Source organism: Temnothorax americanus, unplaced genomic scaffold (assembly GCF_048541705.1).
Source record: "Temnothorax americanus isolate GAGA-0224 unplaced genomic scaffold, ASM4854170v1 Scaffold11, whole genome shotgun sequence".
NCBI classification, from domain to species: Eukaryota; Metazoa; Arthropoda; class Insecta; order Hymenoptera; family Formicidae; genus Temnothorax; species Temnothorax americanus.
The window spans coordinates 3,016,194-3,031,314 of record NW_027509242.1 but is presented as its reverse complement, the minus strand read 5'-3'; the positions used below and the strand labels follow the sequence as shown (position 1 = coordinate 3,031,314).

Here is a 15,121-nt window from a genome sequence, read left to right as displayed (position 1 = left end):
TGGGTTTGTTATTAAAAGAGATATATAAACTAAAAGCTTATTATTCAAATATGTTAACATGTATACAAAAATTGATTTTTAAGAAGAAATCAAATTTTAAAAAATTTAAAGAATATACGTGCTAAGACGAGATATCAAAAATGTTGCGTAGCATATTGGATAGAAAATTAGTTTTCTCCCGAATGCAAACTGAATATACTTTTAAATAGAATAAGTAGAATAAGTTTAATATATTTTCTGTATTTTGGCTATAGAAGAGAAAAAGAAATACAAAGTAGAAATGTAGAAGTCCAATCGCGCGTGATCGCCCTGATGCATTTAAGATTGAAGAGCAAAGCTGTAGCGTAACAAGAAATTCGAGAGCACATGTATCTAACGAGAAATATATAGATACTATTCTTAATTGTTACGATCTAATAAGTTATTTCAATGTTGTAAGCGCGATGAAGAAGAACAAATAATGTTTGAATTATTAGTTTGTATTTATTTAGGTCAATATAAAGTGTGCAACTTACGAGACTGTTCTTTTAAAACAAATGGAAGAACAATTAATTTTCTAGACGTTTTCACGAAACAGACAAAAATGCTTATAAAGGGTGCGTTTAAGATGAGTAAACGAAAAAATACGCTGTAGCGCTTTGACGACCTATCTCAAGAACGTTCTGTATGCGCAACATACAAAGCGTTCTTGTTGTTTTCGATGTTTCGGAATCACGAGGGTAATATAGATATTTAGCATATTTGACTTATGCCGGCGTTGTTACTCGTTTCTAAGGAAACGAGCCACCTATTTTGAGGTGTCGGCAACCACACGTATCTTGGCACGTAGACAAAGATCATCCGCTCGTGATTCCTACGCGAAGATTTCTCGATTTTTGGAGTTACGCGCGAAGTAAAACGTATGAAGAAGGAAACGAGAGTGTCTTGCAAAGTAAATCGCTACAAATTCCTCTCGTTATAATATAATATTATAATATAGTTGAATATAAAATATTGTTAAAATCGACGGCTGAAGATGAGCGATGTACCGCAAGTCGTCGCCGAGGACGCAACGTCTGCGAGCGCGGTCGAGCATCACGTTATGGACATCCTGAATCCTGGCTTGCATCACCACGACCTGCTGCAAAGCTACGTGCGAACGCGTGTGGAAGGCTCTGACTCGAAGCAGGATCCCGAGGAGTTTGAGGAGCCGAGCAAGGAAGGACATTCGGGTAATAAATATCCAAGGGCAGCGAGTGATAGCAATGCTCGCTATGCCCATGACAAAGGGAAGAAGGGCAACGATAAGAAGGAAAAGGAGAGGTCTAACACCGCTGTCATCGAGTCGGAGATGAGAATACAGAAGTTGAGGAAAAAGTGACGCCAGCACGACGGCGACGCTCATCGGCAGGAAGAGGTGTACACCGATAAGGATCGTGCGGCCGCCGTGAATATGGGTACCACGGACATAAAGCAATCTCTGAAGATGAAGCAACGCCAGGATCACAGCAAGAACCTGCAGATCCCTGAGGAGACCGAGCCCGGAGCGTTGCTGACGCTTGGCCTGCGCGAGATGCGCTTCGGCGACGTTAATGTCGCTATTAACTGCATCAATAAGGTTCCTACTCGCCTCGTTGAACGCTCTCGTTAAGTCTTTGCAGAGACAATCGATAGAAGTGATTTATGTCTTCCGTGCATGGCCGTGCATGCGAGCATGAACAAACGACCCTGCCTAATAAGCGAACAGCTAAATCGATCGTAGCAGTTTTATATGTCATAAGAGTGAAACGGATGTAATAATTGTGGAGATTGTTGTCATTATCAATGTTGAAAGAAATAGTGTCTAAATTTCTCGGAGTATCATAATCTATAATATATATATATATATATATATATATATATATCGATTTGTTAATTTATAAAATTGACATCTATATGTTTGATATAATATAAAAGAAAAAAAATTGATAAAAAGATTGTTGCAGAATAACTGGCGATAAATGACAGTCATTCTGCCAATATTACAAATGTGTTTCATATAATTTATATTTGAAACATAACAAAATACACTTTCATTTTTTTTACGTAAATTATTAAAAAAATTGTAGAACATCTTAAAAAGGACAAAAATAACATTAAAAATACGCTGAACTATAATGTATACATTTAAAAATATACTATAAAGGACTTAAAATTTTTAATCATTATAAAGATAATTATTTCTTTGTTTCAATAATTTTATCAAAGTTTCAATGAAGAGATATCTACATAAGAATTTATTCTGGCAGGCGCTGGAGTTGAACCCGAACGACAAGAACGCCTTAATATCGCGGAGCAAATGTCATCTTTTACTGGGTGATCCGCAAAAGGCCCTGGACGACGCTGAAGCGGCGTTACGATTAAATCCGAAGGATTCCAGCAAGTCGAAGGCGGTGTACTGCAAAGCGGAGGCTCTCTATCATCTTGGCGACTTCGAAATGAGCTTGGTGTATTATTACCGTGGGATGAGGATTCGTCCGGAGTTCGGCGAATTTCGTCTTGGTGTTCAAAAAGCAGAAGATGCGATACAGAATGTATTACGTAAGAATTGATATATTTGTTGTTTGTCGGACGTATTAATCGCCTGTTGACTAAAGAATCATTCAAATTTTCTATCCGATACGTCGTTTAATTAATACGTCCGGCAAGCTTGTTGCGCGACAAATGTAATTTCGATTCCGAGGAATCTTAATTTATTTAAATCGTTAAGTTACAAAAAAAAAAAAAAAAAAAAATTTATTGCTTGGCAAAAAAAATTTAGAACTCTTTTAGTTTTTAATGATTTATTTGTAACAGCCTAATAGAAGGTATCATAAACTTTAATTATCCTAAGCTAATAATTAATAATATATGACAATATAACGTAACATACGAAAAGATGCGCGCGGTGTAAGGCGACTTTTATGAAGATCAGTAATTCAATTTCTAAGTGACTTTTCGATCGTTATTTATTTGTTGAAACCATCAACTCAACTCGATAAAAAAGTAAACGTGAAGTCCTATATCTCGAAATTAGAAAGAAAAAAAAAAGAATTAGATCATGCGAATTATCTAATTAATTCTTGCGATTCTTCTGTTTTTTTTATTAACTTTAATTTTTTGGACGGAATTATTAATTTCTTCAAAACTCTCTCCTGTTTGCTTACTGCAGTCATTTTGGATTGATGACGTCAGGAAAATTCTTGTAACGTACATTAAAATAAAAATGTTTTTTCGAGTATATAATAGCGTTTGTAATCGATAGAACAGATTTGTAAAATATGCCAAAAATTCTCTTTTTGTTTGGATAATCAATAAAAATAACCCGTATATGTCGAATTGAATTGTGGCTAACCAAGGACGAAAACAATATTATTATTCTTTGACGGCTGCCAAATTGAAATAAACATTTGTTCTCACATATTAAATTATAATGAAATAGGGAATCTTCGGCATATTTTAACACTACGACAATTATTTTAAATAAACCTTTTCGACAGTTATATTAAATAAACCTTTACGATAATATTATTTTAAACAAAAACACTACATTATTAAAACAAAAAAATTATGCTGTATATATATATAAGTTGTAAGAATAATTTAACTTTTTAATTTTATTTTATTACGTCTTATAGTTATTTACAATTTTGCCGTCACGAGTGCGACGCTGTATGCACTGTTGTTGTAAAGTTTCTTTCATTCGAATTGAATCCGCATTAGATACAAATTATTATATATCACTATACAGGTAATCACTAGTTTATCGCGTATAGGTAAAGAGATGCGATGTGAGTTTACCGACGTCGATTGTACCGAGATTAGATATCTTCGTTTCTGAAATTAATGCAGATGTCGTATTAGGGGGATACGCGAATATATATATATATATAGATTATATATAATAAATACATATTTCACGGAAAATGTCAAGACTCGTTCGACTTGAGGAATGGTCAATGACTGTTAATCATATATAAACGCACTTATGGGCGTTTACCTTTACCTAGCGATATGTGATGTATTCTGATGTACTTTGAACCTTCGAAACGAGTGGGGATTGAATTCATTGAATTCGAAGCGGCCGCAAGCAAGATATTTGTGACACTCCAGTATTCGATTCAGCATTCTGTAACTCGAACGTTGCCTGACCCGCAATTCGGTTTACGATCACCTGGCCACGTATCAAAACGACCGACGTTGACATTTGTGATACGCCAACATATCGAAAAATAACAACGCGGAAAAATGATTAACACGGGGTAAGCGTCGTTTTACTGTGGTTTGCTGTGGTTTTTACTGTTGTGAAACTCGTGGACCCCGCAATCCTGTATGATTCAGCATAATTTTACCCTTGACAGTGGAGGATAGTGTGAACTTGTGTATAAATATGTATGATTTGCATTGTCTACGTGAGAAGTAGAAGTTATTTAAACAATAATAACATGTTATTTTAACATCGAAGTTATTTAAACAATAAGACCCCTATTTATGATTGGTGCCATTATTATTTTAACGGTATTATTTTAATTTTAATTTAATAATACACGTTACACTAATTAATCTTGGTTTAATAGTCTAATAATTAACGTATAAATTATTTTATAATTATCGTTTTAATTTTATAGAAATGAAAACAGATGTAAGATCGTTACGACGTGTCATTTATATGTCTCACTCATGAACAGTAATATATGATGTTTGTTAAATAATATACAGCTTTAGCAATACGTAAATGTCCACATAAATAACAACGTTATCATAAATGGCGAGCAATACTAATAATTGAAAGAAGCAATACTAATTGTGACCAATATTTGGACAGGAAGTTGACTGGTCGCACAATTTTTATTACGGGCGCTTCGAGAGGTATTGGCAAGAGTATAGCTCTGAAAGCGGCAAAGGACGGTGCTAATATCGTTATCGCTGCAAAAACTGCCGAACCACATCCAAAGTTACCGGGTACCATTTATACGGCGGCTACTGAAAGTAATTGTCAATTAATTTTTCAACAAATTTGAGATTTTTGCAATCTTAATATTTAATGGCTGTGAATTAAAAAAATTGAGTGTCTCTATTGTTCTTGTACTTGTGTTAATAAAATTTTTAGTTTTGATACCGATATCTAACACAAGTAGAAATAGAACATTAATATTTTATAGACAGCATATTAGCCTAGTATAATTTATTTTTTAAATTTAGTTTATCTTATTTGATTAAATTGCTTAAACGAAATTATTTCAAGTTAATCTTCAGACTTTTATTCATTGCTTTCTAGATTTAGGGGTAATGTGGAAAATATATTTTTCAGTCGAAGCAGCTGGCGGTAAAGCTCTACCTTGTGTCGTGGATGTACGCGATGAGAAGCAGGTGATTAACGCGGTGGAGAATGCTGTCGCTAAATTCGGTGGTATAGACGTTGTCGTGAACAATGCGAGCGCTATTTCTTTGACGGATACTGTTTCAACCGACATGAAGAGATATGATCTGATGAATAATATTAACGCTAGGGGAACTTTTCTCGTGTAGGTTTCATTCTTACGATGCTTGCGAGTTTTTTAATACTTAGCATTTAGTTTAGTACTTAAGTAAATTAACTATATATATAAAAGCAATTGATTAGGAAAACTTTTTGAAATTATCACGTATTCTCAAGTTCGTGCTGTTACCGAAAAATAAAATTTGTATTGTAGATCGAAGGTATGTATACCGTATCTCAAGAAAAGCACGAATCCGCACATAGTTAATATAAGCCCGCCATTGAACATGAAACCGGTATGGTTTAAAAATCATGTCGCATACACTATGGCTAAGTACGGTATGTCCATGTGTGTCCTTGGTATGGCAGAAGAATTCAAGCCTGACGGCATTGCGGTTAACGCTGTATGGCCTAAGACAGGTATATTCTTATCACATTATTTAATTTTGCTAGACATGATCAGTAAGGAAGTAATATTGTATAATTATGAAAAACTTATTATAAATTATTTTGTTTCTAGCTATACATACTGCTGCAATGGACATGCTGTCAGGCCCGGACTCGAGTAATGCCTGTCGAAAACCTGAAATTATGAGCGATGCTGTTTACGCATTACTTTGTAAAGATAGTAAATCCGTCACTGGCCAATTTCTGATTGACGAAGATATATTAAAGAATGAGGGCATTACTGATTTTACAGACTACGCGTGTAATCCAGGTAATGTTAGATTTCATTTATATTTTGTAGTAATAAATATTTTAATAATACTTTAGTAATAAATATTTGTAATTTTTTATTTAGCAAATAAGGACCAATTAATGATGGACTTCTTTCTGGATGATACCCAAGATAACCTTATAAAAACGAGTGAAGAACCTGGTCAGATGGCACGTGTATTTAATGCCATCAATGCAAATTTAAGTAGCGAATTGGTTAGCAAAACTGGTGCTATATATCAATTTAACGTAAAAGGTAAATTTATATTGATTTGAGCGCTGTAAAATACACAATAACGTAATAGATGAGAGAATAGATACATATTTTATTTTTAGGGAAAGAATCCGGCGTATGGTTCATAGACCTAAAGAATGGAAAAGGTGCTACTGGCAAAGGAGAACCGAGTCAGCCAGCAGATGCAACTCTTACAATGGATTCAGACAATTTCTTTGCTATGTTTTCAGGTAGGTGCAGGACCTTGTAACTTTCTCTCTTGAGTTTACTCTCGTACTTGTTATATTACTATATCGTCGTTTACTACTATCGTATATTACTATATCTATATAAATTATATACATACAGATGTTATTGATGTTATTAATATATCATTCTTTTAAACTTACTTTTTGTTGACAGGCAAACTAAAACCGGTTTCTGCATTTATGACAGGGAAATTAAATATTAGCGGAAATATGCAGAAAGCAATGAAATTGGAGAAGTTAATGAATACTTTAAAATCCAAACTGTAAATGCCAATGATTAAAATATCACATATCTTGCAATATTTTGCATAATTGCAATATATTTTTATATGTTATATGTTATCAATATATATCATACTCTCTTTTTTTTAATACGTATCTTATATGCATATTGTTATGTGTATCTTTTCTCTCTTATAAAAAATAAGAAAAAGGCGCGTAAATAATAGTAAATTACTATGAACTAAAATTTACTACATTAGTATCATATTTTTTAATTGAATTGTTCATGATTGTTTCTAGGAAACAAAATTTCCTAAGAGAAATTTTGTATAATACATAATAGGAATAATTTTTTATAAAAACGAAATGTTATATAGGTAAAAAGAATGTAAAATTTGTACTTTTATAAGTTAGATTCATATATAACTTCATAAGTTAGATAAATAATATATTGTTATGTCAATATTGTTATCTCATTGGGACGATTTTGTACAATAAAAAAATAAACATTTTATACACGTTGCAAAATATTAGAAATAATACTTTTCCACGTAAGGATAGGCACAATTATATTTTTATTTTAGCATTGGAAATATCGTATGCGTAAGTGCTTTTGCTTCTTCGTAAACTCCAAAGAAAATAAAACCTCCTAATGTAATCCACATTACTCTTGGCCCAAAACCAGCAAACAGTCTGTTGATATTGAAATATTTAGTAAAACTTTATTTTACAATAATACATGTAATTGTTTCAATAAATAAAAAAAAATTGAAATTATCGATTTCAGTCGGAAAGAAAAAGAAAATTGCGAAAGATACTTACCCGTAAAAACCGTTCTGTACATATACTCCATGAAGTACATTTAACATTTTTAATTCTGATGAAAGCGATGTTCTATTTGCCAGCATTATTCTCGTTTTTGCAACGTCTAACGGAGTGGTAACAGCCGCAGAGACGCCTCCTAAAATTACGTGGCACATATAGATGCGATAAGATACAGAGTGCTTTCTGTTTATGCAAAATTATAATTTATCTTATTTTCTATTTTAGCAGCGTGAAAATATAGCATAAGAACCTGCAATTGCACCGCAGATTGCACTTTCCACAGGATATATTTCTCTTTCAGCATAGAAACTATAGGTCTTTTTTAAGTATTCCCACAATGGAAACTGTACAATGCTAAACGGCGTGTCTCGTAACACCGTGCTCCAATATCCACGATACAACAATTTAAGATCAAGCAACTTTTTATCATATATCAGTGCCTGTCTCCTCTGTTTCGTAACTTCCACTGGAACTCGTATTAAACATGCTACCTTTACATATAAAATAACAATACATGATTAAAGCTTTTTCTTTCATGACAAATGTATTAATCAAGTAAATTAACAGTATTCTATGTTAAATAATTTAGTTTATAACACTTGGATTCTCTGAAGAGCTTGTTACATAATAAAAGTATTGACAGGAAAACAATAAGAAAATCATTGCTTTATATATCAATTTGACATAATCTACCTATGTATCCTTACTCCTACCTATGTACAAAGTTCTTCAATTTCAATCAAAGCATTATAAATACAATTATCTAACGTAGACTGAAATTTATTTGATTAATTTATTCGTCACAAGAGAGATAATAATTATTAAAGTAATACCATTTCTCCCATTGCTGCTGCTCCCATGTGAAGTGGAGTATAATAATCCGCGGAAATCCTAGGTTGCATTACAGTCTTGATTTCTTCATATGTCAGAAAAAACAGCGCAGCTGGAATGAGACATATATTAATATCACGTATAATGATAAATTTGAAAATTCTTGATACAGGAGAAAATCATTTCCCAAATATATTGCGTATATCTGTTGCGTTACCTGTTGGTGCGGATCCAACTATGACTGGACAGATCCCTTTATAAAGACCTGTGAAGCCTCCCGTCTTTAAAAATCCTTGAGCACTCTGCAGTCGAGTCTTCAGCGTGTCCAGCGGAAACAACGCAACGTCCACGAACGTCCCTGCTGCACCTCCTGCCTATGTAAGCATTATTATACGAACAAAAGTATATATAATTTTATCTTTTTTTCCTCTTTTTTTATCTTTTATCAACCCTCGTTTATTCATGATATATAAAATGAGAAAAAGCTTTTTGATATGAAATCTCAATGAGAAGAGAAATCAATTATAGTCCATCTTATTAATTATTAATAAACATCCTGGAAACTGACAGTACAGAGTAGCTCTATATAGTTAAGCCCTTCTCCTTTTACAATCACGATGTATTTGTTATGGGCTTTGGCCCATATATAAACGTTTATGTCCATATCATTCAAAATAATGTTATTGTTGAAGAATTAAAACACGTGCCACGTGTGCGACAGTCACGCGTGTGTGATAACATTTGCAAACGCAAGTTGCGCGTAGCAATTCACTCACGATAAGCGAGGTAACGAGGACGTTCCGCACGCTCGTTCCCTCCTTCTGTCCTTCGTCCTTTATCATCTTGCCTTTGAGCGAATTATTCCAAAATAAAAGTGATCCCCACACGATCCAGCAGCTCTCATGTGTGATGGCCCCCGTTAGTCGAGATGCGCGAAAATAATTTTTGCGTGGCGAAATGCTATTTCTGTGAAATAGCAGATTTCCAGAAAACTTAATCGACGTGTGTTAATTCACGTCTGATAACGAGCAAACGTAAAATTATACGTTTCTAAATTGATATATTGATAAGCATGTTTATTAGACAAGAATGACAAGATAGAGTAAGGTTAGAGGTTATTCGACCGCATGCGCAGTTCAGCAACTCGACTCGAACAAATATATTTACTTTGATCAGCTGAAATAATGAGAAATACTTATAATAATTATAATGTATATAAAAAAACATTAAATATCTAATAAACGATTGTAATTATATATAATGTGAAATAAAATTTAAAAACATTATTAACGAGAAAATCAACGAAAAAGCGCGTAGATACAACAAATATTTTTATTATGTTACATAATATTATTTATAATTCTTTTTTCGTCACACTCAGACGACATTTTGTGCTGGGTGAGAATCCGCAATCTTATAATGAAAGACAACACGATAATCAGGATATACGCGTGCAATTTCAATTTTTCTCACACATATTATTTTTCTTCGTACCCACGTTAAAAAATTTGCCACATTATACGAAAATTGAGAGCCGACTTACTTCCTTACCTTACCTAAGGCTAATATCATACGCCAGGATTATATTAATAACAACCCTTATAATCGATTAAAAAGATTATATCGCCTATAAAAATTCATATAGTATTTTCTGTCCAGTTTTTTTTTCTTTTGCCTTTGTCTTCATAATTGTCGAGTTAAAATACTTTTTGCGGATACTAATAATTTCCGTTATCTAATAAATTCCGTTATCTAATAAATTCCGTTATCATATTAATCGTTATAATTGTATAATAATTATACAATTATAACAATTAATATTGACAAAAGATGACAATTAGGAGACACTACAGTTCCAAATAAGTGATGTTAAACCAAATTATTAGTATCTGCGTATCTTTTAATAATACAATAATGTATATATCGACTTTTTCAGTTTCTTGCAGAAATCATAAGACAAAATTTGACGCGTCTTGAACTAATATCGCCTTTCTTCCAGCTACAGATTCTTCAAATAGATAAAATGTTTTCTTAAACAAGGATCATCGTCGAGATATAAATTAATTAAAATGATAAATATCGATTATCGTTCGAAGATAAAACTAAATAAAAGTTTTATCTTTATTTAATTACGATAAGAATTTTAATTTTACGTTTAGATATATTTAATCTTCGCTACTAGCAGTCACTATAGTGGTTTTCACGTTCATTACGAAGAGCCACTATAATATCTTGTCGAAAATTTTCAGAGAGCCTACTATAAAGTTCCAATATTATAAATTTCTTCGCGTATTTCTTAGAATTATCGAACTTACATACGATTATTTGTACAGATATGTTAACTTATGTAATATGGTAAAATTATGCTTTTTTAACTCTACATGTAGAAAAAAAGTGGTATGCTTGACAATACAAGTTTTTGTCGCGTTATAGTGATAGCTGTGTATCTTCCAGCTAGTTCTAACGTTGCGTAAAGATTAATGTGAGAAATTAAGACGTCACAAAACAAAAAAGACAACTACCGAAACCTTTGTTAAGATAGACTCTAAAATGACCCAAGTATCCATAGCTGCGAGACGAGGCTTGAGAAGAGAAACGACCAGTTTTACGTGACTTACGTGAGTGACCGCATATATCTCAAAGTGATATATCATTTTTTTTTTACTTTCCATATTTTTGTTCTTGAACTTTATACACATCCTATACGGTCATCGTTTAGTCGTCTTAATATTCACGCATTATGTAGCTTATTTATCATTTTTGTATCCTAAAATAATCGGTTATACGTTAGTTTTAAAAAAAGCTCTCCAGAGCGCTCTACGCATCGTTCTCGTCACATATATCTCTTTTAAAAACTGGCAAACTTAAGACCTTGAAAGTTTAGCTAAAGCAATTTCTCATCCTCAACTGTTCGTCACGAATCACGCTACGTAATGCCTTACATCGTGTGAATTATCGACGTCACGCAGTTTTATATAAAGTTACACTTGCGATATGTTGATTCGCCATGACTTCGACAATCGCGTCTCGTATGCCGTAGCAAAACGTACAGCCGAACGGGTTGGTTGTGTTCGTCGAAGACGCGCGATTCAGAACCACAGGTCGCGCGCTCGCCTTCAATTGCTCGCTCACTCTGTCCCATTTCGTGTAGGCAGTGATCTGCGACAGAATTAAGATTCATTAGTATCGATAGCATAATGCAATAAATATCATGCGTATAGAGGACTAAAAGATCCTACTGTAACAGGAGAGGGGGAAACGTCGATCAGCTTTCCCGATTCCGTGGAATTATTTTCAGGAGGCAGAGTCAGAGAAAATTCACAACGGTGATACATGTTAAAGTTATAGTGTCCCGGATAATTCGTGTGAAGTACAAACTTTTTTATACATTGAGTTTTAGCGTTGAACAAGATATCCTGCAAAGAATCGCCTGTTAAGTGTGGAAAGTGAGATTAATGGACAGAGAGAAAACATATTCGAGAATGACATGAGCCATAATATCGTGCAGAAGTATTGTCCTGATCAATCCATCTGTTAATTATCTGTCCAGTTAAATCCATACATTTAAATGTTGAATTTAAAATAATAATCATCTATATACCTAATCAAATATCTATTTTTTTTCTGTAATTTAGTTTAAAGAGAAAAAGGCAAAATACTTGAATTGATCACTTTTAGATATAAATAATAAGCAACATTTTTAACGACATTAATTTATTGTACCGTTTTGATTCGTAAAAGTAAGCTCGTGTCATCTCACTAGATAAAAGGACGTACTTACCAAGCCTAAAGTAAAATAATTATAGAAAAAGTCTGACCGCCTTGTCTTGTCCCGTTTGTGCGCGTGTGGACTATGGATACGCATCTTATCCTCCGCTTTGTAGAACACTCTAGACGGGGCGCCAAGCGCGCTTAAAACGTCCTCGCAAGTATCACCGAACAACACCTGAAATAATAGATTATAACATCAGAAATTAAAAACTACAAATTATCTCGCTCTATACGTCAAGAACAAGGTAATTCTTTTAGCGTATTGAAATTCGTATTCGATAGAATAAATTTATGAAACGCAGATTCTTTTTAGCAGTCGCGGATTGCACGTTTGAAATCTGTACTTAAAATATTTAGATGCTGTCGTATTATTTCTTGGTAAAAAAAAAAGTATATATTGATGATGAAGGGCAACCTCTTTGGTCAGACATCGCTTTTTCGGCTCCAGCAATGCTCTCGTTCCAGAACTACCTTCCGTAAAAAGGTGTAATCTGAGCCCTCGAGTACGTGTTTTGTCTCGAATGATATCAGCTTTCTCCAAGTACAAGTTATTATGGTAACAGGCCTGTTTGAAGACAGATGCGTTAAAGACACATTGCACGTCCGTTATTTTTTATCTTATTCTTCAGGTAATGGCGAGATGATGAAACATAATTACAAGTGGCAAAGGTGGCGGCGGAGTTTTGGAACCGTGTTCTTCGCCGCTACCTCCGGCTGGCATATTTCCAACGTAAATCGCTGTTTTTGCGACCAGAGGAGAAGTCCCGTTGGGAAACTGTAACGAGCCTAATCCGTGGGCATAACCAGGTTGGAATTTCGAGTCGATTGGAAAGTAAAACGACAGTCCTCGGAAATTCAATACGAACACCTGCAATTTATTATCATAGCTATCGCATAATTGTGTTTAAAATAATTATTTTGAACAATAAGCTTTCTATGGTTTCACATTTGTGACTGAATTATACAGAAGTTGCTTACCTGCTTCTCGCTATCGTAAACCCCAGGATGAGTTGCGCCAAACGAATGCTCTATCTGCTCGATTGAAGGTAACACTTCCGGCGAATTGAATGGCAAGCCGCAATATTTCAATTTTACTAACTTCATGTTATATATCTCAATTATCTTAAGCCTTTGTACAACAGGATCGAATATAAGCCGAATGCCGTCGTGAGGTAAATTTATTACTAGATCTACGTCTAACGGATTCTGCGAACGTGCATAATGCTTCATGTATTATCTTATTATGCTATTTAAGTGTGTATACAATGCATGTAAAGGTATTACTTATTTACGCATTTAAAAATAAATTTACTTTGTGCGCATTATGCTTGTGTGTGTGTGTGTGTGTGTGTACACAAGTCTCATGCCAACTTAGGCGTTGAATGTACTTACAGTGTCGCTATAAAGTACTTGCACTCCCCTTATAACACCGACTTGAGATTGTATTATCGATACCGATTGAGAAAAGTGCATACCTGCAATATAACAAGCTTAATATTCGGATCTTGAAATAAATTAACGCGTGCGTGCTTCTCTCCCACGTGGCAAACGAGAGTTTGCCTATACAAAACTATATGAAAAAAAAAAAGAGCTTAGAAACTTGGAAATAGAGTACGTAGTATCTCTCCACAAAAACAAGTTCAGTTAACAAAGAGACCAATTGAAAGACTAATTTGCGTACTATTGGTTTTCACGAAATAGAACAAATCGCCTGTACTTCCGCCAATGTTGACCCCTGCGGACCTTGACTTCTATTTTTATATACTTGTCGCAACGGCATTTATTTATTCAAAAAGAAGCGTTCATATTCGTTTTCGTTCGTCATAAAGTTTCACGTTCGGACGGACAATAGAGAATAATAGGGCAGCAGAAGGACACAAGGACGAATCGTACAGCTATGTGGGACAAAGTGGACGGGCCTCGGTCGCCCATTCTCGTCTCGCACGACCCGATTCGATCGTAAAACTTGACGAGAGAGAGAGAGAAGGAGAGGGAGAGGGAGAGAGAGAGAGAGAGAGAGAGAGAGAGAGAGAGAGAGAGAGAGAGAGAGAGAGAGAGAGAGGGGTAGGTTTGCGTGGTGTTGCAAACCATAACAACGCACGCTCGCGTCACTCGCGTGCGTTTTGCGTTTGCGTTTCGTCACTTGCCCAAAATAAATTCCCATTGCTCGCATCCGAGGGACCTCTCGGGCACCACCTCGAGCTCCAGCATCCTGTATATACTCCCGTTTAACTGCCACGCTCAACAACGGAACACGACGGAACGACGGTGCGCCGCGCGGATGGAGCGGCGTCTATTATCATAAGAGCCGAGCTTGCTCCTTTGTCCCGTTTTCGCTCCGAATTGCCAATCACCAGATAGCCATATTTGCTGTCACATCCCAAACAACGCGAACCTCCCCGCTTCACTATTTCGCAGCGCCTGCGACCTCCTCTAACGGTTGGCAAACTGTCATCGGAACAGCTGATATACGCGGCCGCGGGGCACGCAGGAGCGAAGATGGAAGGGCAGGGGGGGGAGGCACTTCGCGGAACGCGAACGCGATTATTGCGAATTCACAGTGTTCACGCCGCGCGTGACGCACGCGCCGATATCTCTTTATAGAGATGCGGACAAAGGGCCACTTCGACCAAACTCCGTTTAACTTTTAATCGTTGATTAGCCCATTGGAAATGACCAATCGCGTTTGCTCATTAAGCAGATTGACAAATGCGATTGGTCATTTCCATGATATGTTTTCTATTTGTTGAACTGGCCGCACTAATTCAGAGTTTTTATCTTTTTCCTTCCAATGTG

The 15,121-nt window shown here is 35.0% G+C and overlaps 3 protein-coding genes and 1 pseudogene across 6 annotated transcripts; 2 read left to right on the top strand and 2 right to left on the bottom strand.

The window, feature by feature from the left end:
- The first annotated feature begins 16 nt into the window (after positions 1-16).
- On the top strand, positions 17-2,989 carry LOC143906473 (uncharacterized; annotated as a pseudogene). Its single transcript, XR_013259535.1, has 2 exons — positions 17-1,597; positions 2,268-2,989. The product of XR_013259535.1 is annotated as an uncharacterized LOC143906473 (transcript).
- Positions 2,990-4,008: 1,019 nt separating this feature from the next.
- Positions 4,009-7,210, top strand: Hsdl2 (Hydroxysteroid dehydrogenase like 2). Its single transcript, XM_077422591.1, has 8 exons — positions 4,009-4,259; positions 4,823-4,986; positions 5,309-5,522; positions 5,691-5,896; positions 5,997-6,194; positions 6,279-6,449; positions 6,530-6,658; positions 6,831-7,210. Exons 1-8 carry the CDS (start codon positions 4,246-4,248, stop codon positions 6,941-6,943), a joined length of 1,209 nt encoding a protein of 402 aa, XP_077278717.1. The 5' UTR covers positions 4,009-4,245; the 3' UTR covers positions 6,944-7,210.
- A 123-nt stretch (positions 7,211-7,333) lies between these two features.
- On the bottom strand, positions 7,334-9,721 carry LOC143906478 (S-adenosylmethionine mitochondrial carrier protein homolog). Its single transcript, XM_077422619.1, has 6 exons — positions 9,331-9,721; positions 8,772-8,928; positions 8,557-8,666; positions 7,974-8,214; positions 7,721-7,859; positions 7,334-7,591 (listed from the first exon to the last, which is right to left on the bottom strand). Exons 1-6 carry the CDS (start codon positions 9,394-9,396, stop codon positions 7,474-7,476), a joined length of 831 nt encoding a protein of 276 aa, XP_077278745.1. The 5' UTR covers positions 9,397-9,721; the 3' UTR covers positions 7,334-7,473.
- Positions 9,722-9,868: 147 nt separating this feature from the next.
- LOC143906462 (PHAF1 protein CG7083) lies at positions 9,869-14,902 on the bottom strand. 3 transcript variants are annotated; one of them, XM_077422567.1, is made up of 8 exons: positions 14,473-14,902; positions 13,718-13,800; positions 13,304-13,531; positions 12,984-13,193; positions 12,741-12,890; positions 12,336-12,500; positions 11,794-11,970; positions 9,869-11,713 (listed from the first exon to the last, which is right to left on the bottom strand). In XM_077422567.1, the coding sequence occupies exons 1-8, from the start codon at positions 14,534-14,536 to the stop codon at positions 11,516-11,518; spliced, it is 1,275 nt and encodes a 424-aa protein (XP_077278693.1). In that variant the 5' UTR covers positions 14,537-14,902; the 3' UTR covers positions 9,869-11,515. The 3 variants fall into 3 exon arrangements, with proteins under 3 accessions (XP_077278693.1, XP_077278705.1, XP_077278710.1); XM_077422579.1 differs by lacking the exon at positions 14,473-14,902 and adding an exon at positions 14,007-14,381; XM_077422584.1 differs by lacking the exon at positions 14,473-14,902 and adding an exon at positions 14,043-14,381.
- Between the last annotated feature and the right edge of the window lie 219 nt (positions 14,903-15,121).

What these genes read in the sequence shown, in the direction of transcription:
- LOC143906478 (XM_077422619.1), bottom strand. Translation starts at nt 9,396, where the DNA reads ATGATAAAGGACGAAGGACAGAAGGAGGGAACGAGCGTGCGGAACGTC. An exon ending in TCCTCGTTACCTCGCTTATC is followed by an intron (nt 8,929 to 9,330) that starts GTGAGTGAATTG and finishes ATGCTTACATAG; the next exon opens with GCAGGAGGTGCAGCAGGGAC. An exon ending in AGTTGGATCCGCACCAACAG is followed by an intron (nt 8,667 to 8,771) that starts GTAACGCAACAG and finishes GTCTCATTCCAG; the next exon opens with CTGCGCTGTTTTTTCTGACA.
- Hsdl2 (XM_077422591.1), top strand. An exon ending in TTATACGGCGGCTACTGAAA is followed by an intron (nt 4,987 to 5,308) that starts GTAATTGTCAAT and finishes TATATTTTTCAG; the next exon opens with TCGAAGCAGCTGGCGGTAAA. An exon ending in AGACTACGCGTGTAATCCAG is followed by an intron (nt 6,195 to 6,278) that starts GTAATGTTAGAT and finishes TTTTTTATTTAG; the next exon opens with CAAATAAGGACCAATTAATG.
- LOC143906462 (XM_077422567.1), bottom strand. Translation starts at nt 14,536, where the DNA reads ATGCTGGAGCTCGAGGTGGTGCCCGAGAGGTCCCTCGGATGCGAGCAA. An exon ending in CGCCGCCACCTTTGCCACTT is followed by an intron (nt 12,891 to 12,983) that starts GTAATTATGTTT and finishes GTCTTCAAACAG; the next exon opens with GCCTGTTACCATAATAACTT. An exon ending in AGCGATGTCTGACCAAAGAG is followed by an intron (nt 12,501 to 12,740) that starts GTTGCCCTTCAT and finishes CTATTATTTCAG; the next exon opens with GTGTTGTTCGGTGATACTTG.